The following is a 23,594-nucleotide window of genomic DNA, read 5'->3' as shown; positions in this document are numbered from 1 at the left end:
CTTCACCTTAAAACAAAAGGGAACCGAATACAACATAGAAATTACAGTATTCAACTTGAACTGGTTTCTCCCTCTCCCTCTCCCTCCCCCTCTCCTCTCATTCCACCAGTCCAGAATACTTCACGTCACGAAACAGCTGTTTGGATGCTGCCGTCAACAGAAACATAAACCTGAGTGACTTGATATATTTTTTAGACAGGCGAGTGGGGCGCAGTTCGGAGAGGCAACGGGAGCAAGTGTGTGCGATTTGACAGAGCAGAACAGAGACGGCAGCAGTCTGGCTTCATTTGAACTGAAGTTGCAAGATAACAGTAAAAGCTCAGGCACTAGAGGGGTGTTAGAAGCCGAGGGACTTTTGAGGTTAGTGTATTTAAGACTTAAGAAAGAAGACAGCCGCATAAACAGCGTTGGATCGTAAGAAGAGGAGAGGGGAATATGAACGATATTAAAATCGCAGTGCTAGGCAGTGATGGAGTTGGGAAGTCGGGTGCGTTAAACATGTATTATTCATTATTATAATTATTAATATTATTGTCATCAATACTATTATTATCATTATTATTGCTACTGCTATTATTAGCATAATATAAAACACATTATTATTATTATTATTATTATTATTATTATTATTATTATTATTATTATTATGAGGAAGAAGCAGCAGCAGGTGCGTGTGGGAACAAACACAAATCATATTTTAATAATGTCATAATCTGCCACTTGCACTGCATGTGCTACTACTATGTATAATTAGATGTTTTCTTTTATTATTACACCATGTAACAATTTTTTTTTTTTTTTTTTTTTTTTTTGTTCCTGGGTAGTAAGTGTTATTTCCTAATTGCTTATGCCTCAAAAGTATAGAAAATGGCTATTATTCCCCACAAACTTTGCTTTTGTGACCAGGACAGTGATATTTCAAAATATCACTATTTCAAATGGGAAAACGGGCAAATGTGTGTCTTTTCGTTCACATAAAGTCAGAAAAAAACAACATATGAATCCACATTAACATGTATTTATACTAAAGTAATACAAAAATGACTACAAAAGATTTAGAAGTGAGTAGTTTTTTGGGATTTACGATTATACTGTATTTACAATATAATCGTAAATCTCGAAAAACTACTCACTTCTAAATCTTTTGTAGTCATTTTTGTATTACTTTAGTATAAATACATGTTAATGTGGATTCATATGTTGTTTTTTTAATTGAATTGACACAAACCCGTGTTTGAACTGAATTTACACATCCTGTGTTTTAATTGAATTGACATGTCCCATGTTTGAATTGAATTGACACAGCCCGTGTTTGAATTAAACTGACACAAAATTGACTCGTTATGTGTTTGAATCGAATTGACACTTTCGTGCTTGAAATGAAATGAGTCCCGTGTTTGAATTGAATTGACAGGTCCCGTGTTTGAACTGAATGAACAAATCCTGTGTTTGAACTGAATTGACACTGCCATGTTTGAATTGAATTGACATGCCCCGTGTTTGAATTGAATTGTCCCGTGTTTGAACTGAATTGACACTGCTGTGTTTGTTTGCGTGCAGCACTGATTGTGAGGTTCCTGACGCGGCGGTTTATCGGTGAATACGCATCCGCTTCTGGTAAGTTTCTGCTCAGAGATTGCGCTTTTTGGCTAATTCACAATTAGCACCTGTGGAATGCATGTAACAGGTAGCAGAATGAATGTAACATACAGCACATAGTGAAGCCGATAGAACACACACACACACACACACACACAGCATATCGTGAACTGTATGAAACATACAACAGATGTAGCACATAACGTAGCACATAACAAAATCGATACAGCATGTAGCAGTGCATGCAAAAACCTAGCAGACTGGTTATAATATATACACTGTGTGTGTATATATATATATATATATATATATATATATATATATATAATATATATATATATATATATATATATATATATATATATATAATATATATAATATGATACTACAGACCATCGCGTCGGTCACCATATGATGTCTCATTTATATATGTTCTTATAGCAGAATGAATGTAAAATATATTAACAAGAACAATTTACATTTCTGTAGCACCCTTCATCACAAGGATCCCAAATCACTTCTCACATACACACCAGAAATGAACAATTAAACATTTTAATTAAATACAGAATTTGATAAAACAAAAATTAAAAAAGACAAAACAATTGAGTTTTAATTGTAGAATTAGAAAAACTAAGATAAAAGGCTAGTTTAATAGAAATAGAAGAATTAAGAGTCTAAAACAAAAATGTTATAAAACTGGAATACAAAATAAATACCAGGTAGGTGTAAAGCATATACAACCAAAGACCTTCCAAAACTATTTTCCTGCACTGGCAGAAATGCAACAGTTGTCGAAACAGAAAAGAAAAAAAAAATGTCATTGAAGTCTGGGCACACGGGCCATTACTGGCTTTAAGATTTGTGTTTGTGTCAACCGCTGTCAAAATAACAAGGGTAGACCAAAGTTTCTGCATCCTACTAATTTATAAACAAGGTTATGCAGACTTTCTGCCATTACAAGTTTACACTTTGGCTAATGAGTGTCAGTGGAGTCATTTGGCAAGCTCCGTTTTCAGCAATAAATGAAACCACATTTCCTTCAGGTTTTATCTGAACCCCTGTGATTATTATGTTCTATTAGAACAATTCTCAAAAACTGGACAGAACCTTCTACAAAAAGCCTTCTATGTGGAAAACAAAAGGGGTGTATTTAGAACCCTTTGGGGTTCTAAAGAACCTAAAGTTCAATATAAATGCACTATACATTCAGTATACAGTAAATGATTCTATATAGAGGAAACACAAAGCTACTTGGAACTTGGTTTCAGGAGACTAGGTTTTTAGGCCACTGCATGGCACATCAAGGGAGAAGGGGTTTGATACAGTAACCTCCGACAGGTCTCCCGGTCTCCTGGAACCAGGTTTCAAGCCACTGCTCCTGAAAAACTGGCTTTGTGCTCCCTCAGCTTAACCGATGGCACCTGTTGACTTGAGATTAACAGAGGGATAGTGTGAGAGTGCCTGGAATAGTGTATAATAGCATGGTACAGTGCCCTCAATGTGCTTCTCTTTGGTTACAGAGTGTGTCTACAGAAAGCGCTTGTCCATCGATGGGAAGCACATGAATATTGAAATCTACGACCCCTGTTCACAAGTAGGTATACAGTCCACTATTTCTCTGTTGCCACACATCAAAACACCAGAATACACAGCCCGCCAATAGCCGAGAAGGGACTGGCCGCCATGCTAAAGAGCCAGGCTCGTCTGCAGGAGTGGTTATAGAGGTGTTAACTTCATCTCACCACCAGGGGTCAGAATCCAAAACTGCAGTGGAATCCTATGGGGAACATTTTTATTAAAGCAGATTGGGTTCAGTACTGTACTGTAGTGTAACGTGTGCCGGGCATCATTGCACTCAGGGCCGGCCTTGCATGGCAATATAAAGTGTTACTGAAATTTATTTTAAAAAATGCAACATCAGAGCTGTCTGATAGACTAATCAATAGCCTGTCCCTCTTCACATTCCACCATCTTTTAACGTTTTACTGGGGACTTTTCTTAAAGTGAATAGGCTACTATTAATCAATAATGAAATTGAGACTGTGTGTATTGAAGTAAGACGGACCACCACACCAACGGTCTGAATAGGTATCTGCAACAAATTACATGTTTGGAATCACACTCGTAAACGCAGCGTGGTATAAAACGAAGCAGCTTCGTGGCTGGAATATTCAGAAAAAAATGTCGTGATGTTTTGTTGGGCATGTTGTTTTAGTGTAATTTACACAGCAACAACTAAAGAGCTCTCAAAAATGTGCAGTATCCAAATGTGAAATGTTACAGGCAGATTTGATAAGTAGATTGGTCAATATATTTCCAATCATTTATATAAAAATGATAATGTTTGCAAACACATGCAGTATGGCTTGCCTACTTGATTACTGAAGGTGAAAAGCAGCCCAAAGTTTTATTGACAATGTGTGGCGGTGTTTTTTTTTTTTTTTTTTTTTTTTTTTTTTTTTTTTTTTGTGGGGGGGGGGGGGGGGGGGGCCCACACAGACTAAGGCCGGCCCTGATTGCACTACCTATGCTATTACTGTTATACGTAATTATTTAGCAGACTATAAACTGGTCTTCTAACTGCGTTATTTTCTAAAATAGATTAAGTGGAGTGGAGGGCTTTAAACTTTTGAAGCAGAGAGATACCAAAGTACAAGGTTCCTGGTGCATTTGTACCAGCTGTTATCTATGTTTCTGCTGTAGGAAATGTTTTATTCATTCATGTATACCAGGCACAGGATACTAAATATACTCCCCAGTGGCAGCAGGGATTATAAGCAGCTTCAGTGTGAGCAGTGTTGTTAATGCTTTCCCTAAAACCATAGATTGAACTTGACCAGTCTCAAAATACTTTATTGGCGTCGTTACATAATATGGCAGTATTGTTCCGGTCCTAGGTGCTTTCCCTATCTCTCTCTGGCTAACTCTTCTATCTTTATTATTATTATTATTATTATTATTATTATTATTATTATTATTATTATTATTATTATAGCCCTGTGATGGAAGATCATCGCTGAACGATCAAGTGCACTGGGCGGATGTCTTTGTGGTGGTATATGACATCAGTGACAGGTCCTCCTTCATAACTGCAAAGGCCATTGTACAGCTCATACGAGACCTGCATCTGGGAGCGGCAAAAAGGTATTACAGTTATTACAATTAATATGCTCTCCTGCTTTCAATAAACAAATAATGCAAGTAATATGGAACACACATATTTTAAGTTTTATGTTAAGTTTGGGGGGTTCCTGAAGGTCTTCCCTGGTAATGCTACGTCCGCTTGGTGTGCAGGGTGAGTCATACAGTCAGGGGAGCACAGGTTCGTGTCCTGGCTGTGCAAAGTCAAAACTTAGCGCACTCTCCATCGCACTTGGTGCTTGACTTCAGATACAGCCCAGTGTGACTACTGCTGCTGAAGTGGGTGTCTGCCTGTGTCCTTTGCAGAGATGGCGAGTCCGTGGTGTTCTTGGTTGGCAACAAGCAGGATCTGTGCCACGTGAGGGAGGTCGATCGAGAGGAGGGGCAGAGGCTGGCAGCTGAGGCCAAGTGCCAGTTCTACGAGCTATCAGCAGCAGAGCACTACCAGGAGGTGGCGCTCATGTTCTCGAAAGTGGTGAGGAATGCCAGCCTCAGCGTCAAAGCCAAGGACAAGAGGAGGCCCAGCAGCACCAAATCCATGGCCAAGCTCATCAACAATGTTTTTGGGAAAAGGAGGAAATCCGTGTAATATGGGCTGGACCACTGCAAAACACACACAAGGACTGCACTACAACCGCATGCTGTCCAATATGGGCTGGGAGGAAGCACATGGGCGTGCATCCACTGAATGTATGTTATTTTATTGCAAGTTATTTTGTGCAGTTTGAGTATTGTATTGCATTGTCCTATGGAAGTCTGGTCTCAAGTGAAAGGATGTCTGGTAAGTGAGCTCAGCTCAGACATCTCCAAACCCATAACCTTGCAGATAAATGGGTCAGGAGGGAGGTGCACTCTCTTGCTTGTACCTGCTCTGCAATAGGAGTCTTCTTCCCATCCTTGTACATCTATAGATGTGCCAATGTCATCCCTGTGCTCAGAACATATGACGCAATTCCAAAGTTAAAAAAAACTAAAAAAAAAGTTTCTTATGTTAGGATTATAATACTTGCTATTGCGATATGTAATAATTATGTTGTGCATAAGAGAGATTATTTCATATCTTATATCATTTAAAAACGCTTAACTTGCCATGCACTACATCTACCTGCGATGTTGATTTCCAGTTATATGCTTGCTTGCTAAATATCTTGGTGTCCCTGAATAGATAATCTTCTCTAAGATTAAGCCCCCTGCTTTATTAAGAAAGCTTTCTGTTAGATTGCAGTGGTGACCGGTTAAGAACAAACACCCCATCCAGTCATTCTGCATTGTTAGGAGCAGGAGAACATTGCGGGGACTGCAGCACTAACAACCATGCACTTGGAGAGAACCATAACCGACTCAGGGTTAGCAAGACCTTATGCCAAGCCCCAGCCTCCCATTTGTAAATGTGCCAGGCAGGCAAGTTAAACACACTGTGGGTATCAATCCCTTTAGTTTAGTGTTTGTATATCCTTGATGCAATAGTAGATTAAAGCATTAGTGTTATCTGTCTCCTTTAAGTGCACTCCAAACAAAACTGACTCTTTCGAACTAGCAGTGATGTAAAGCTTCTATTTTGATTACAGATTGAATGTGGAATGATATATATCTCTGTTTCTGTGTAAGTAAATATTTAAACTCTGCCATCACTAATGTAAATAGTTCAGTACAATTTACTGAAACTTAAAATGAATGCTTTCATTGAGAACTGTTAGCTGTGATATTGCTTTTCATGTCTATAGCTGCTGCTGCTGCTGCATGCAGAGGGGTGGGGAGCGGGGGTCTTGCTTTGATTGTATACTACGCAGAATCTGGGGTCGCACACGGCAAGAAAAAGAAAATGCTTGCCAACTGCTGCAATCAAACCGTGCTTTCATGTTATTGTAATAAATGAGAATGTGGATTGCTATTTAAAGGTCATGGCTTCTAAATTTATGTATGGCTGCAGTCGAATCCTGTGATTAAAAACGCATCTGTTTCTTGATAAATGTGCCGTCTCTTTGCATCTCTAAAGCAAGGCTGTCAGATCCAGATCGATCGCAAATAAGCAGGATGTAATGAATTCCATTGTTCTGAGGAATATTTTTTAACAGATGTTTGATGATGATAAGCATCACCATTTTTAATGCCTCCAGAAATAAATCTTCCCCCAATCTAAAACATTCAGTCAGTGGTGTCGTGGAGCTGGTGTTATTGATGAGAATGATGATAATAATAATAATAATAATATATCGTATATCATTTCACAGGCGGCAGAAAACAGAGACATGCTGGTTCCTTGTTCAAATCCTTTGTCTTTATTTATTTCCCTCTCTCTCAGCACCCAGACCAGAGACCACAGTTCTGACGGCAACACAGGATTCACATACAGGAACACAGCAACCATGGCAACAAGCACAACAACAACCCCCAGGCTTCTTATAGGCTTCTTATAGGCTTAGCTCGCCCCCTTATGCAAATATATTACCAGGCTCCAGACACATCCTATTGGCCCTCAGTCGCACACCAGGGCCAATGGGCATAGACCGACGACAACCATTGAGGACGCATAGATAACAACCAATGAGAACAGACCAGTGCATATAAACAAACAGCGGGTCACATGGTACTGGAATACACAAACAAAGGCAAACAAGCAATAGCTGAATACAGCGGGGTGGGAATAACACACACAGCGCCCAAACATAAACAGACAGCAGGGAATATGGTACATAAACACAAATGCACAGATCGTAACATTGTCCCCACCTTAGTCTCTTTTTGTCCCTAAAAAGTCAGCAGGGCACAATGCAACTCATGGCCGCAATTGGCCTCCTCCCCCCATAAGACACGACCCTTCTCCCCTCATGCCCATTTTTCTCCCTCCAGATCCTGGCGGGTAGGTTGGCAGCTGGTGTAGTATGGAGGTGGTCTCCTCTCCTACTTCTGTCGGGGTGATCCTGGGTCTTTGGTCAGCAGCTTCTGTTTAACCCCTCAGATGACCCATGGACTTCTGTAAGGGGGTACCCTTATAGAGGGTGGCAATGCTGACGGTGGCGCTGTGCACTCTAGCAGCAGTGATGCTGGCAGTGGTGGCGGTGTAGGTAATAGCGCAGGCCACTCCGGCGATGAAAATTCTGTCATGCGCGGTGCACTCCCTCCATGGCGATGCTGGCAGTAGCGATGCTGGCAGTAGCAAAGCTGGCGGTGGGCAGTCAGGCGGTGGTACTAGCAGCAGTAAGGCTGCCCTCAGCACGGGGCACTCTGGTGGTTGCTGTGGGCTCTCAGGCCGTGGCTGTAGTGGCGCTTGCTGGAGTTTGGGGGTTTGTACTGATGGCAGTTGCCACTCCCACTCTTCACTGATGCCCTACTGTTGGCTCATGTCCTTTGTAGGAGTCCTTGAAAGGGCTGGCGCTTGTAGCGGCGGCTCCTCTGGCAGTCGGGCAGAGAGTACCTCCCTCTTCGGGGGTTGTCCTGCCAACTGTTGCTGCTCCCGCTCTCTGCTGGTGCTCCACTCCTGGCTCGCGTCCTTTGCAGGAGTCCTTGAAAGGGCTAGCGCTTGCAGCAGCAACTTCTCTCTCTCTGGCAGTTGCGCAGGCAGCACCTCCATGTACCTTGTACTGGCAGCTGTCGCTGCAACCGCTCTCCGCTGGTTCTCGCTTCTGGCTCACACTGGTTGCAGGAGACCTTGAAACGGCTGGCACAGACCAACAACAACCAATGAGGATGCACAAATAACAACCAATAAGAACAGACCACAGCAGACAAACAGTGGGTCACATGGTACGACTTACAGTGGTTACAAAGTATTACAATAGAGTTAAGTGCAAGAACAACAATGTAAATATAGTTAATATAATAATCCTGGTACTCTAGCTACCATCTTATTTTAGTTATTTTTTTGTTTTTTAATCTGGTACACACTCCAATAATAATAATAATAATAATAATAAATAATAATAATAATAATAATAATACGAATTATGAAGCATAAGAATTGACTTTATATGCATGCAGTCACAGAATAAGCACACTAACACACACAAAAAAGAGAAACATACGTTTCTGTATCTTTGAAGTCCATTTATTCAGCGCTTGTCAGGTGCGTCAGGTCCAATTTATTTTCACAAGGGCTGTTTATTTTACACACGCTGTTTAAAATATATAATTTTTTCAGAGTAAAACAGGTTTAAAAGGCACTGCATGGCAAAACGACAACAGTACTGAATCTCCAGCCAAGCCCCACCCTTTGTTCGCTGTATTTTTCACATACCTCTTTATAGACGTGCATACTGATAAATCCTCTACTGGTCACTCGTTTTATCACCAAACTCCTCTATAATGCGATCCATTATTTTATTACTATAATATCTCAAAAAGCTCTGCTAATGTCAGTGATATTCTTTGAGTGCTGGATGCGGAAGCAGCTATCTCCTTTGTTACATGTTCGTGTTATCTCTGTGTCTGAATTGCTCAGATACGTCCCTTTTTTGGCTTCATTCAGCTCCCATCGGTCTCACTGGGCCATTGAAAGGTTTTCTCGACTTTTTCTGGAGAAAAACCGACTAGAGACCTGTGCTTTATGTCTTGATGCGGGTTCAACATTGGACTGGAATGGGACAATTGTAATATCGAACCTTGTCTGACACAGGACCGCAAACGTTTAAGCTTGTTGCTTTTCCTAATTTCTAATTTGATCTAAACTCTGGTATATTTAGTACACTTGTTAAATTTGCAGATCCCAAAATATCAAATACTGTAACAGCAGCAGGGGAAATAAATAATTTAGACGCCATTCACTGGCCAGACATCTGGCAAACTAAGTTTAATATAGATAAGTGCAAAGTACCACATGCATTTAGAAAGAATATACATTACAAACATTTGATGTGAACCTGAGTAATGAACCCAATGAGAAAGGTGTCTTCTAATGCTTTCCGAGGCCCTTGTAGCAAAAGACTAACATTCTTTATATCTGTTGGTCAGCTACTTGTGTCAGTGCACATCCAGTGAAACCACAAGTTGCATCATCACAAGCAATCTGTAACACTGGAATAGTAAAACCTCAATATAGTTTGGCAACTGATAGCTAGGCATCTGCAAACTCACATTATGCTCTTTTGAATATCAAAAAGCTAAGTTGTGCCTTATAAAGTAAACCATGTAATAAACAATGAAGGATCTATAGATAGTCCTTAAATAGCATTTGGAAGTTCTTTTTAAGTCCCAGATAAACACGCATAAGGAAATATTGAGAAAGATCTCCATTTCTCTGTGGTCTCTACAGTCTCTCCATCAGAAGCACTGGTCCTCTCACCACGGGAGTGGCACACATCACTTCACATTCTCTATAAACTAATCAAGATCACAATTGTTATACAATAGCAAGCTATATCTGTCTATGTATGTGTACAGTTAAATGGCAGCATACTGGTAAGGGCTCTGATGTTCTCATTTATAGGTTGAGTAAGTTAGCACTCTGAATTAGCTTTTATTGCAAATTTCAGGTTAAACAAAATAAAACTCAAAATGTGAAATGTGTGCATTATAAATGATAGCCATCATTAACAAGTAGTCCGATAAGGCAGCTAGTATCCAGTAGTTTACTGGCTCTTGAAGGTAATATAAGACACTAAAAAAGAACGGAACCCAAGAAAAAATACTTTGAAGTCAAAACTGCATATATAAAATATGGAACACATTTTGAACAATGAACCAAACTGAACAGCTGGAACAATGGAACTTGAACACAATGGAACTTGAATGTGTGGTTATGGAGACAATACAGGTCTGTATTCAACCAATATAGCATGTCATGACAATTGTTAATGAATTAAGCTCTACAAAACAATTGTTTCTACAATCCAATTGTTTTGTTGTGTGTGTAATTAGTCCATTTTGCAAGATAATTAATAATTAATTTATATAAATATATAATGCATGTGTACAAATGTTTGTTTATTTGAAATATTTTAGGCTGAACACTTAAATTCTGGATACATTTTTTAACAGATAGACATTCCAGAAGCAGACATTTGGCTGTGTCCTTGCAACACTGGAAATCGCTGGATTCTTGTGGTATGTGATAATGAAATATTTTTAAAAATCCTTAAATGCATTATATTCTATATGGCTAACAATCATCTATGAAGTCTTACAGGTTGTCAATATGTGTGACCAAACTGTCATCCTAATTGATATACTGGGTGATGACTACAAGACATTCTTAAGGAACTGGAGGTAGGGAATTTTTTTCTAACACTTTGATAATGTCATGTTTTATTGCTTAATAGCCTAGATCTTAGCAAGCTTACATAAACAGTTCTTTCACCTAATGGTGTGTATTAATAAGGCAGTAATTATTCAAATTGGTTAGGGTAATACGACACTATAAGAATGGCCTTGGTATAATAAATACAATAACTCTGTCAAAATTAATTATTAACTCATTAAGTGCCATCTTCTTCATTTGAGGACAGGCTACTTTGTATTTTTTTTTTTTTTTAAACTGGTCATTTTAATGTTCTCTTTGGCGATATTGTTTTGATAACTTACTCTAATTTTGTCTAAACGGCATGCATTAAATTACATAAATGTAGCTTGTGTTCTGACTTTTTTGAAGAATGTTTTATTTAGTACTTAATGGGTTAATGAATTCCCTTAATGGGTTAATGAATTCCCGGATCGATGTGCATTATGGTAGTCTCCTGGCTCCTGACACAGAAGGACAAAGCCAAATGAGGCCGGTTCATGTGTCTGTCTCGTGGTCCTGGACAGCCACAATCTTGCAGGTTGTCTGGGTATCTTTTAATCATCAATGGCTAAAAACCTGAAAAGAATGTTAGTGTTGATAATTAAGAAACTAACTGGTTCAGTTAACTAATCGAAAACTCGTGTGAACGAAAACCAGAAGACTCTGCAGCACTCTGGGACCAGGGCTGGCAGTCCCTGGTATATACCATATCAAACCATAATTGTAGTTCAGAGTAAGCCAAGCTAGAACGTTATTATTCTTGTATGCATTCTTGTATCAATAACAAAGTAAATACACACTGTACACGTTCGCTGAGATCACGATGTTTTATTTGTGATGTCGGGTCCCTGGGTGAGTGGCTCCATTAAAACTCTTGAACCCCATTCGATCCCTGCACAGCTGCACTGGATGGGGGCTGGAAGGTCACAGCACTACTCCAAACCCACTCTGCTTATCAAAACACTGTCCGCTTTGTTGTTTCAGTTATTGTTCACAAGATTCACAACGGAAAGCAGGCATTCCCAAACCTCTCCACAGCACTTTCATTAGCCAGAGTAGATGGAAATCAGATCCACTTCTGCACTACCTTCTAAATATAAGCTTATGAGATATACTTATTTTTGCAGTAAGTGCTCTCATTGCTGTAATGAAGAGCTGTGCCCAGTCTATTCTGAATCAATCACTCAGTAAGGTAGAAGATATTTACATTGCTAATAACACTGCAGAGTAAGGCAGGGTTTTGTTTTTTTATTTTTTTACTTGTTTAAAAAGGGGTTTGCTGTGAAGCTGGTCCATGTTGAAAGCATGGTTAGGAGAGAAAGAGCCAGGCTGCACTGCTGAAAGCAATGAAGGGCCAGTCAGAGACGTGTCCTGCACTGTATGCTGAGCCTGTGTAAACGAACATGAAGCCACGCACTCATTCACACTTTCTGGAACTGCTCACTCTATACTTTATGCATGTTGAATTTCAATCAGACATTTATCAACTGTTTCCTATCCAGACCACCCAAGTGACCCACATTTCAAAGGTCAGACCCACAAACTGACATTAAAATGCAGACCCGCTACAGTCATTGTATAACCCGCAAGAAAAAACTTCCATGTAAGAACAGTGGTTGGGTGATGTAAAAAACTGAAGCTTCTCATTATTAAGCATGTGATTGTATGTACACTCCAGTCATTGATGGGTTCTCTATTCAAGCTGCAAATTACATTGTTTTAAATGACCCAATGTTGCTGTTTTCTTTTTCTTTTGTTGATTCAAATTGTATTTTTAATCATTTAAGTCAGCATGTCCAAAATGTTCTGGAGGAAAGGGGATTCATAATCCCCAACCCCTACCCCCAACCCCACCCCCCAGGGCACCCCCCTCATCTGCAGCAAATAGTCCAGACCAGCATTCCAGTTGAGGATCTGTGCTTATCCCTTGATATGTGTTCTTACTCATCAGTTAGTTCTTTCTCTCACTGTTTCCGCACTGTATAACTGAACTTAGTGACTGTTTCTGAGCAAGGTAGAACTTCTATAATGAGATCAGTATAATAACGATAACTGTGTGTTTGCAGTGGGAATTCCCTGAAACAGTGAGTGTGTCAGGCACTTTCCATTGGAAATCCATAACAAGCTCAATATTTCTATGTGGAATTACAGAGCTAAAAGTGAAATTACACGTTGCGCAGGCTTGCTCAAAGCTCAAATATTCTGGAGACTTTATTATTTATGCCAAATACCCATGAGTGCAGGAACAGTAATACCTGATCATAAACAGATACTTCAGATATGAGACTAAATCAAAGGGTAGAAAGCATTCATTTAATGGTGTCATGTTACTGGCTGATTAAGTCTGTGCACTGAAGTCAGCACATGCCCATGAATCTCTATTTATGTCTGGCAGTCTGGGAGTTTGTGTTAAAAATTCAAACTCTGCTTTTGCCCTGTTTGCATCTGTACTTTTCCACTGCGATTGCCTGGGCCATGAAACTGGCTCAATACATGTCTGCATTCTGCAGACAGGGCTACAAATTATCTCCCTAAAGTATGTGATTTTTAATCCCTTCTAAAAACAGTTCAGACGCATTGTAAATTGTACTTGATATAATCATTTTAAAATACACGTTCCAGGGAAAGTTAAATAAAAAAAGCCCCCCAGCTGTCAAGCAATTGAATAACAGTCTGAAGTGATGAGATATTCTGCAAAAAAAGTGTTTGACTGAACTCAGTATAATAAACTATAATCCCTGTGTGGGTCACAACAGCACCATAAATCTAGTTTACATTGTGTGAAAAACAAAGTGTCTTCCCAGCACAGCTTGTATTAAAGAGTAAGTAGCAGGGTTCCGAAAAATAGGGTTACACGTCTGCACGTGTTGCTCCAACTGTCTCAATAACAGACATGTAATTATTCTTTTTATTGTTAACATCCTGACGTTTTACACTTATAACTTTAAAGTATGTTTCAAAGCTATTTTTAAAATGGCCACTCTAGTACACTGATAGTGTAAGGATTATTGCCCACATTGTCAAACAGGTAGCACAGCAAAAACGATCCATGATGTGGTACAGAACAGAAAAGCCAGAGCACTTTTTTTTTTTTTTTTTTTTTTTTTTTTTTTTAAATCTCTCTTCCTGCAATGATTTAGAGGACAGATCTCAAACCCCAGTGCACTATGCTGGCCATTTTGAAAAGAGCTTTGAATTCCATTAACGCAAATTGAATAAGTAACTGGGGTATTTCAGGGGTTAAATCGCTTTCTGTAGCCTTTATCCAAGGGGACTAACAGTGACTATTATGTTATGTGAAAAAAAAATTAAGAGGAAGAGGAAGGAATGAATAAGTTGAATGAATGAATGTTAAAATAACACAATACAGAGCTGTATGACATCCAGTCGATTGTATTTCAATGTTAGTAGTATACTGTGGATCTAAAACTGTAAAAGTAGATTGTCATACATCGTACACGTCTATTCAAATGAGCACTTAGACAATTATTATTTCCACAGAATTATTCACATTGCTTCAAGAGTATGGTGCCTTCCAGCTGTTTTGATTGTTTCCATTGCTATTATGATAATATTGATACAAAAACAGATATGTTGCTGTTTGTCGCTTTAAAAGGCATTATTGCATATCTCAAATCTTAGCACCTCTTCACTGGTTGCCAGTAAAATTTGGACTCAATTACAAGATCTTGCTGCTGACTTTTAAAACCTTACACAGCCTTGGCCCAATCTATCTTAAGGACATTCTCTGTCATTATGTGCCACAGCGGGTCTGCGGTCTGCTAGTAGTGCCCAGCTGCTTGTGTCGAGGACAAGGCTGCGCACTGCGGGCGATCGGGCCTTTTGTTCTGTGGCCCCTGGCCTCTGGAATAACCTGCCTGGACATTTGAAGGACTGTGAAACTATTTTTAAAGCTGGACTAAAGACTTATTTTTATCAACTGGCGTTTTTGTAATGTGTTTATTGTTTATAGGTTTGTTTAAATCTTTCTGTAAAGATTTAAATTTTTGTAATGAAAGGAACTATATAAAATCAATATATTATTATTTATTATTTATTATTATTATTATTATTATTATTATTATTATTATTATTATTATTATTATACATATTTTTCTTCATTTTAGTCTTTCAGTGATTTGGATGCAGAAGAGCAGGTTGATGCAAGGTGGAAGAGAAGTGAAGGAAGTTAAAAAGCTTAAAATAAGATAATAAAAGACTGAAGGAAGAAAGGGTAGCCAAGTTAGACTATGATCTCAAGAACTACCAGGGAATTTTACATGCTGTTAAAGGTGAACTGTTTACAAATTTGTGTTGCAGGGTGGTTTATATTTATTTAAGGAATCAACTGTTTGAAACATAAATGCAGTGAAACATATAGGCTGCAATACAAACTCAACGGTCACAATTCTTATAACTTCATTAAAGATTTATTCCATAACTTAAAATATGTAAATGACATGCATTTATTTTTTTTATGTGAGATGTGTGATCTACTTTTTTCGTTCTTTTTTTAAGACCTCCCATTGATAGTAAATTCCTTCAAAGTGGACAAAGCCCGTCAGCAAGGTCCATCCCAGATGATTTCTCACATTGCTGGTCTTCAACTTCCCGTACATCAGATTCTGCTCAACAGCCTTCACCATATCACAAAACCATGTCATCTTCAACTGGGTCTACAGACAATGAACTTGAACACCAGGTAACAGCCCAAACTGCAAACCTCCCTGGCTTTCAAGGTTATAGCCTCATATTTATTTATTATGGTATGATATGCATTTTATGTTACTCTTTGTTGGAGAATTAATAATAAATTTAAGGCACAGTCAAAGGAACGATGTGTAAATTCATAATGACATGGTGCAATGACGTATGTTGATGGATAATCTTTTTTTTATTGCTGTTGTGTTTAAATTTGATTAGTTAGTTAATAACTGGTATGCAGTAAAGAGATTCATTAATTAATTTTTTTTTCAGGACATGTTATTTCAAAATTCCCATCTTTCACAGTGCAAGACATAAGGAGAACCTTGAGAAGAAAATGTAACAATGAAAGTTGCCACACAGAGAAAAAGCTAAAGTTTGTAGAAACAAACAAACGTGAACAATGAGAAGTAGTCCCAGGTGGCTGAATATTGCTTGTATGGATTTTATTAAAATTTGTATAGAGGCTTGCTGTAGATCTAGGAGCGAGGCTCACCTCCCTACACTAATCCTATTGGTTTCTCATAGTCCAGGCTATATAGTACAGGCTCACCTTCCAATACTTGTTCTGCAAGCCTTTCTTCTGAGTAGGTCACAAGTATCTACTGAACCTCAAACGTGGATAATCTATGTGATGACTCTTATGTCTACAAACAACCTCGATCTGAATCCTATCCAGATCACTCCTACATCTCCAACCACTTTTGCATCTGATTGCTCCTACTCAGCTTGAGCAGTTTATTTTGACCGATTTTTTTCCCTCTTTCTGATTGAAACCAACAGTTTTACAGCTCCCCCGTTCTACTCTCATAGCTCTGAACTCCCTAATCCAGATTGCCGTCAAACAGATCGCATCGCTTGCTTCACCTTTCACTTCTTCTCTATGCAGCACAGAAGGTATGTTTGGCTCTCGCATCTCCCCTCTGACACAACTCCTGCAAGGCGGAGGTTCTGAATCAGATCAAAGAGCATTCCAAATAAGATGCATTTCAAAGACTGGACCATCTCAAAACTTTTCAATCGTCTACATCATCTTAAAGTAACAATCCCAGCGATCTGGACAGAGATTATCTTCAAATTTAATGGGCAAATCTTCTGAGGCAATTCATTAATTCCCAAGCCGTCATCTTGGCTCCAGGTCAAAGGTTAAAAAAAAAAATAAACCTGTCACTCAGCGTACCGAGGCTCAAGCAGCTGCACTGCCAGAAATCTTCTCTGTCACTCAAGACTGATCCCCGAAGGAACCAACGACCCCTGCAGCACCAGGGCTCCCCCTGGCGAATCCTGCTCACACTGCACTGCTGAAAGACATCCATCATCGAACAGCCGAGAAAAAATTTGCAGCAAAGGGGACGCATGGATCTTTGTGATCTTCTCTTTTCCTCAATATCCAGCTTGCAGTGTGTGTTTAACATTTTGATCCAGCGTGTGCATGTTTAACATACCTCCCCAGCGTGTGTGTGTGCATGTGTGTTTTATTTTTATTTTTATTTATATGTTGATCATGAAAGCGAGTTGGTTGCCGCAGCAGTCCAAACATTTTTGACACATTACCTGAAGCAGTGTGCTAGATCCTTCTGAATACGCATAAACTAACTTTCGTTTACACAATAAGACCTTTGGCTACCCGCCTGGAGGAAGGGTGGTCCGTCTAGCCACGGGTTCCCCAAGGTTTCATTTCCCCTACTAACCTTGGTTAGGGTTTTTTTGTTTTTCCTATCCTGAGTCCTAACGGACCACACTGGCACCAGAGCGAGTGAGCATATGTGGGCTGAATGGCCTTTCCTTGTTCTGGAAATTATTATGTTCTTCTGGATGATTTTTTCCTTATAAACTCCTTGATGCAGCCCCAGCCAAGGCCATATCAATCTTCTCTTCATTAGGGGTTCCACTATCAGGTAGGTAAAAAAAATAAAAATAAATAGGCCTCAACCTGCTTGGAATTCTTGGGAATCACTCTCGATACTGTTACCACGGAAGCTCACTTACCCCAAGAGAAACTAGATCGCTTCAGAATTCTCATTTCCCAATTTCAAAATCGTTTAACCTGAACCAAATGGGATTTGCTAGCTTTACTGGTCATTTAAATCGTTTGCTGGATATTGCTAAACCTGTTAGTGAACTCATCGTTTTTGATGATAAAATCATCTCATCAGTTGAGCTCCAGCTGTACACAGACTCATTATCATCAGGATCTGGGGGCGTATTCAACTTTTCCTGGTTCAGCAACCTAGCCAGCTGCAATCCGGGCTCTCCCTCCTCAACAACGTTCCTCTGCTCTACATGAGCTCTATCTTACCTATTAACAGTAACTTTCTCTTTAAAGCAGCTCATGTGCCTGGTCTTCTCAATCCTGTAGCTCTAACTAGGTTCCAGTTTCAGAAATTCTATCAGCTGGTCCCATCAGGCAATCCTCACAGCCTCCCCGTTCCTCAGTTTCAGGACCTTATTTTGATTATTTCCATTACACATGGGAGTATATCCTGATATCCTTCTGCCTGGTGTTGATGGCTGAAGTGTAATGCTGGCTCCAGGGATCAGATTATTTTGCCTCCCCAAAGCATCAGCACACACAACAGCTGCGATGCTTGCTCCGGGGATCAGCCATAGTGCGGTCTCCCCAGCGCATCAGCATGACAACCGTCTGGATTGAGCTAAGTAGGGTACATTTCTGCTGCTGTACAGCTCTTCAAGTGGGCATTTTCCATCCTCCGTGTTTCGTCAACTAGCCCACGACATCTAAATAGTGATTCTGGCATCCCATCATCACCCCCCTCAATCCCCCGCTCTACTCAACCCATACATCAGCATTGCTTTCTTTCTATTGTGCTTGAGATCCCCAACCAGAATTTTTCCATCTCAACCACAGCCAGCTGCTGCTACTTTCTGCTGCTTCAGATAAGTTCTGCACTGTGCGACACAACTCTTGGCCACTGAACCTGACGTCTTTTAGAAACCAGGTTGTAAAGTTGTGACAGGTTGGCTTCAGTGGTGACATCAGACCTGAAGAAAACACACAGCACTGCGAGTAGTATGTTAAATGCACTTGCTTGCACCGGTTTATTGCAAAACAAATAAAAAAACAGCAAATGGCACTTGATGCCACAATAAACAGACAAATAAAACAACCTAACACTTAAACAAACAGTGGACTAACAAACAAACAAACACGGTGAGTCAAAACAGTTATTTACTTTAGTTTTAAATGCTTTCCTCTCCACTCACCGAACACACAACCCTGAGTGAGTGAAAACATGCAGCTTCTATGCAGCTGTACCGAGACTAGATTGCTAATCAATCATTCAATTGGAGTCTCGGTACAACTGCACGTGAATTAATAGTGCAATTCCCAGTGCTCACATATTACTACATTTTACCTGCATGTGAAGTGCTTTGCAATCCTCGTGCCTAAATACAAATATACATTTTAAACACCTGTGCACATACCCCATATTACATCCCGTGTACCAATGACTATACACCAACATTAACACACAACACGCAACATACAACAGAGAAATACACACGGGGCGGGGCAACATTGCCACATATCCCTCCCTTGTGCGTAGCACACATGGCCTCAATGGTCACCTCCCCCTTTAAAATCGCATAAGTCTAGCTCAAAGTCCTGGGCCAAGAACATGGACTTTAAGGGGCTCAGGGGCGGCACTGCTGTCAGCAAATGTGCCGACAGTGGGGCGGGTTTCTTCTCACTGTACAACTGGCAGTGGAAATGCTGCCAGTGGTGAGACTGACAGCTCCCAGCTGACTCCAATTCCAATTCCAGCAGCAGAAAAGCTGCTGGGGTTGGTGGTCTCTGGTGGGACTCCAGCCCCCAAAACTCGAGCAGTGAAATTCCTGCGGGGGAAGGTGAACCCTGTGGCCAAGCAGAGCTGACGGTGACCCCTGGCAAAGCAGAGCTAGTAGCCAATGGCGATGCAGAGCGGCAGGCAACCCTAGGCGATGCGGAGCAGCTGGCAATCTGAGGCGATGCGGAGTGGCAGGCAACCCCAGGCGATGCAGAGCGGCTGGCAACCCCAAGCAATGCGGAGCGGCAGGAATCCTTGGGCGAAGCAAGGCAGGCATCCTTGGGCGAAGCAAGGCAGGCATCCTTGAGTGAAGCAAGGCAGGTATTCTTGGGGTGCGAGTTTTGACCCTCTTCTCGGCCACTGCTTCCTATGCACGGGCTGCTGAGGACTGACAGCATCTAGTCCTGGTCCTTTTGATGAAGGGAGAGGCAGCTCCTGCAGTGGAGGTGGCAGCAGCAGAGGCAGCTCCTGCTACTCTGCTCCTGGCGGTGGAGGTGGCGGTGGCAGAGGAAGAGGCAGCTTGCTGCTCTGCTCCTGCCGGTGGAGGTGGCGGAGGCGTGTAGTCTCCTTGCGACGGAGGTGGGAGCGGTGTGTAGTCTCCTGGCGACAGAGGTGGGAGCGGCATGTAGTCTACCCTTGTTTCAGGGGACTGGTGCGAATCTCCTTAACTTGCAGAGGATTGGAGCTACTCTCCCTCACCTGCAGGGAACTGGTGCGGCTCTCCATCACTTGCAGGGGGTGAAACCAGCAGGAATTCTTCCTCTGCTGGTGGAAATGGGGACAGCAGGCATTCTTCCTCTGCTGGTGGAGGTGGAAACAGCATTCCCATGGGCTTTGGTTTCCCACGGTCCCCCCGTCTGGGCACAGGATGCTCATGGTCCTGTCTGGGCGCTGGAAGCTCACGGTCCCCCCGTCTGGACACTGGACGCATGGGCTCCTCCCACTTGGGCATTAGTTCCCCCTCTGCATATTGCGTGGGGCATAAGGCCAACGTGTGCCCATATACCCCACAGCTGAGGTTGCTGCTGCAGCTTTTTTCTCCCACTCCTTCTCCTCACCTTCCTCTCCTGGGCCGGTTCCTCCTCCTCCTCCTCATAGTGGTGGAAGGGACAGTTGGCGAATAGATGGTCCTGGTCGCAGAGGGGGCACCCAGGCGATGGCTTGTTATATTGCCGTGGATGTCTGGCCATTAGGCGACACTCCTCCTCCCTGACCTCTTTATCTTCCTTCCATCCCATTTTATTTATTTTTTTGTAATCCAAAAATACTTTTTTTTTCTCCACATAAAAAAAAACAGCAGTCCTTTTTTTTCCTCAAAAAAATGTGGTTCCTGCTCTGGTCTACGTCTAGGAGGCGCTGGTAATCCCGCGATGACACCACATGTCACAAAGACGGCTGTAATGGGTAACGTCAGACCAGAAACAGGAACCACCATGAAATAAACAGAGAGGTGGAGTTTGGCGAAGCTGAGTGATTCTTTTCGCTCAGCACTTAATAAACAGAGCAGAAAATAAAAGGTTGCAAGACAAACAAAACACAGGACACGGAACTTTAGCCAAAATAAATATACAAACAAAATGGACCACACAGACAAGCACGGTGAGCTGATAATATGATTTACTTTACATTTAACTTTCTCCTCTCCACACCCGTTCTCCGCTCACCAAACACACAACCCTGAGTATGTGAAAACATGCTGCTCTTATGCATACTTTCCTAGATCCACTTTTGGGGGGTCGGTGGACCTCCATCACCCAGCCTTGGTTTCACCTCAAACAAGGGTAGCTCCTACTGGTCCAGAAGGCAAGATCCTGGGCCAAACAGTCAACCATTCCACACTATACTTTACATCTAACAATGCTGAGCTTCGATCTTTGAACTAGGTCCTTCACTGTCCTTTGACTGTCTTTAATTAAATCAACGTGTGTAAATGAGGGAAGGTTTTCTTTAATAGTCACCAATAACATTCTTAATTTTGTAGAGTTTGGCAGTTGATTACATTTAAAACTTGAATTGTTCCAATCCGATTTACATAAAATTTCATTGAGGACTGTAGTTACGTTTTTATTACTAGATTTAGTTTTGAGTTTTCAAAAATGGATTGTTAGTGTGACATTTTCTCGTGCCAGCGTGGGTGTCGTTGCAGTGAGACTATTCCAAGTTGGGTGGGGTATGAAAAAGAAAAATAAAATTGCCAAAAAAAATTAAATTGCCAATATTTAACGGAATATATATATATATATATATATATATATATATATATATATATATATATATATATATATATATATAAATATATGTTTGTGTATGTGTGTGTGACAAAGACTCTCTTGATAGAATGATGTGTGTGTGTGTGTGTGTGACAGAGACTCTCCTGATACAATGCTGTGTGTGTGTGTGACACTCTCCTGATACAATGCTGTGTGTGTGACAGACTCTCCTGATACAATGCTGTGTGTGTGTGTGACAGAGACTCTCTTGATACAATGATGTGTGTGTGTGTGTGTAACAGAGACTCTCCTGATACAATGCTGTGTGTGTGACAGACTCTCCTGATACAATGCTGTGTGTGTGTGTGACAGAGACTCTCTTGATACAATGATGTGTGTGTGTGTGTGACAGAAACTCTCCTGATGCAATGTGTGTGTGTGTGTGTGACAGAGACTCTCCTGATACAATGCTGTGTGTGTGTGTGTGACAGACTCTGATACAATGCTTTGTGTGACAGACTCTCCTGATACAATGTTGTGTGTGTGTGTGTGTGTGTGACAGAGACTCTCCTGATACAATGCTGTGTGTGTGACAGACTCTCCTGATACAATGCTGTGTGTGTGTGTGTGTGTGTGTGACAGAGACTCTCCTGATACAATGATGTGTGTGTGTGTGTGACAGAGACTCTCCTGATACAATGACGTGTGTGTGTGTGTGTGACAGAAACTCTCCTGATACAATGCTGTGTGTGTGTGACAGACTCCCATGATACACTGCAGTGTGTGTGTGTGTGTGTGTGTGTGTGTGTGTGTGTGTGTGTGTGTGTGTGTGTGTGTGTGTGTGTGTGACAGAGACTTTCCTGATACAGTGTGTGTGTGTGCGACAGAGACTCTCCTGATACAATGCTGTGCTGGTGACAGAGACTCTCCCGATACAATGTAGTGTACTTCAATCTTTGAGTGGTATATTTGAAGTTTACTATAGATTAACTTTTTCTACTTCAAATACTTTGAATAAATTGTACTTTTAGCCTTTGAGAAGTATACTTTAAGTTTACCATAGACATACTTTTTGTAACTTAAAGTAAACCGAGAAAGCAAAGTAGTATACTAATGTGGGCTAATTACAGTAAATAAGTATACTTTAATATACTTATTTTTCGCAATGCTTCAGTCCCAGCATGACCGCACCTCAGGCTGCATCAGAAATTAAGCAAAGCAGGGGTTCAGGAAGGGAACTCGCTTTAACCTTAAATCAAATAATGTAAACATGAAGCATATTTTAGGAACTAGCATCACATTTGTCCATCAATAAAAGAATATGTCCAATGATCTCCAAGGAAGGGATTTGTATCTTACCTCAATCCACTATGTCCTCGCTGTGCACCAGAGTTCGCCTCCTCCTCTCCAGCCTCCACCTGCTTTTTGGCTGTGTCTAACAGGGAGGGCAGCTATCCTGCCCCCCTGCCCATGGCTTCCCTACGGTCAGCCTCTCCACTTATCTCAGCTAATTTATGGGCAACAGTACCATCAGAATGGTTTTTCTATTCTTTTGATACAAAGGAGAGACATTCAAGTTCAAATGGCTGCACAAATCTTTTACGCAGCTGGAGAAAAACAAACCTTGCATTAATTATTCAGGCCATGCTGCTAAACTTCAAAACCTTGCCCGGAATCAATTTGAATGGAAGCTCGTACACTGTACAGGGTACTGGCAGTGCATGTGGGAATGATCAGGAGAGAGGTTTGATGCAATCACACTGCTAATATGACCATGTCATTACTGCTCTCCGTTATCAAGAGAGAGGCTTGATGCAATCACTGGTAATGTGACCATGTCATTACCGCTCTCTGTCATCAAGAGAGAGTTTGAAGTTCTGCATGCCTTAGATAATATGCAAGATCTAGACAGAA

At 40.9% G+C, this 23,594-nt stretch overlaps 1 protein-coding gene across 1 annotated transcript; it reads left to right on the top strand.

Moving 5' to 3' along the window:
• Window positions 1–211: 211 nt before the first annotated feature.
• rergla (RERG/RAS-like a) lies at window positions 212–6,885 on the top strand. Its single transcript, XM_041253984.1, has 5 exons — window positions 212–487; window positions 1,561–1,617; window positions 3,123–3,196; window positions 4,598–4,746; window positions 5,050–6,885. The coding sequence occupies exons 1-5, from the start codon at window positions 436–438 to the stop codon at window positions 5,330–5,332; spliced, it is 615 nt and encodes a 204-aa protein (XP_041109918.1). The 5' UTR covers window positions 212–435; the 3' UTR covers window positions 5,333–6,885.
• Window positions 6,886–23,594: the final 16,709 nt, after the last annotated feature.

Source organism: Polyodon spathula, chromosome 7 (assembly GCF_017654505.1).
Source record: "Polyodon spathula isolate WHYD16114869_AA chromosome 7, ASM1765450v1, whole genome shotgun sequence".
In the NCBI taxonomy this organism is placed as follows: domain Eukaryota; kingdom Metazoa; phylum Chordata; class Actinopteri; order Acipenseriformes; family Polyodontidae; genus Polyodon; species Polyodon spathula.
The sequence above is the reverse complement of the archived record's forward strand: the minus strand, read 5'-3'. Positions and strand labels throughout refer to the sequence as shown.

What these genes read in the sequence shown, in the direction of transcription:
- rergla (XM_041253984.1), top strand. Translation starts at nt 436, where the DNA reads ATGAACGATATTAAAATCGCAGTGCTAGGCAGTGATGGAGTTGGGAAG. An exon ending in TGATGGAGTTGGGAAGTCGG is followed by an intron (nt 488 to 1,560) that starts GTGCGTTAAACA and finishes GTTTGCGTGCAG; the next exon opens with CACTGATTGTGAGGTTCCTG. An exon ending in CATCTGGGAGCGGCAAAAAG is followed by an intron (nt 4,747 to 5,049) that starts GTATTACAGTTA and finishes TGTCCTTTGCAG; the next exon opens with AGATGGCGAGTCCGTGGTGT.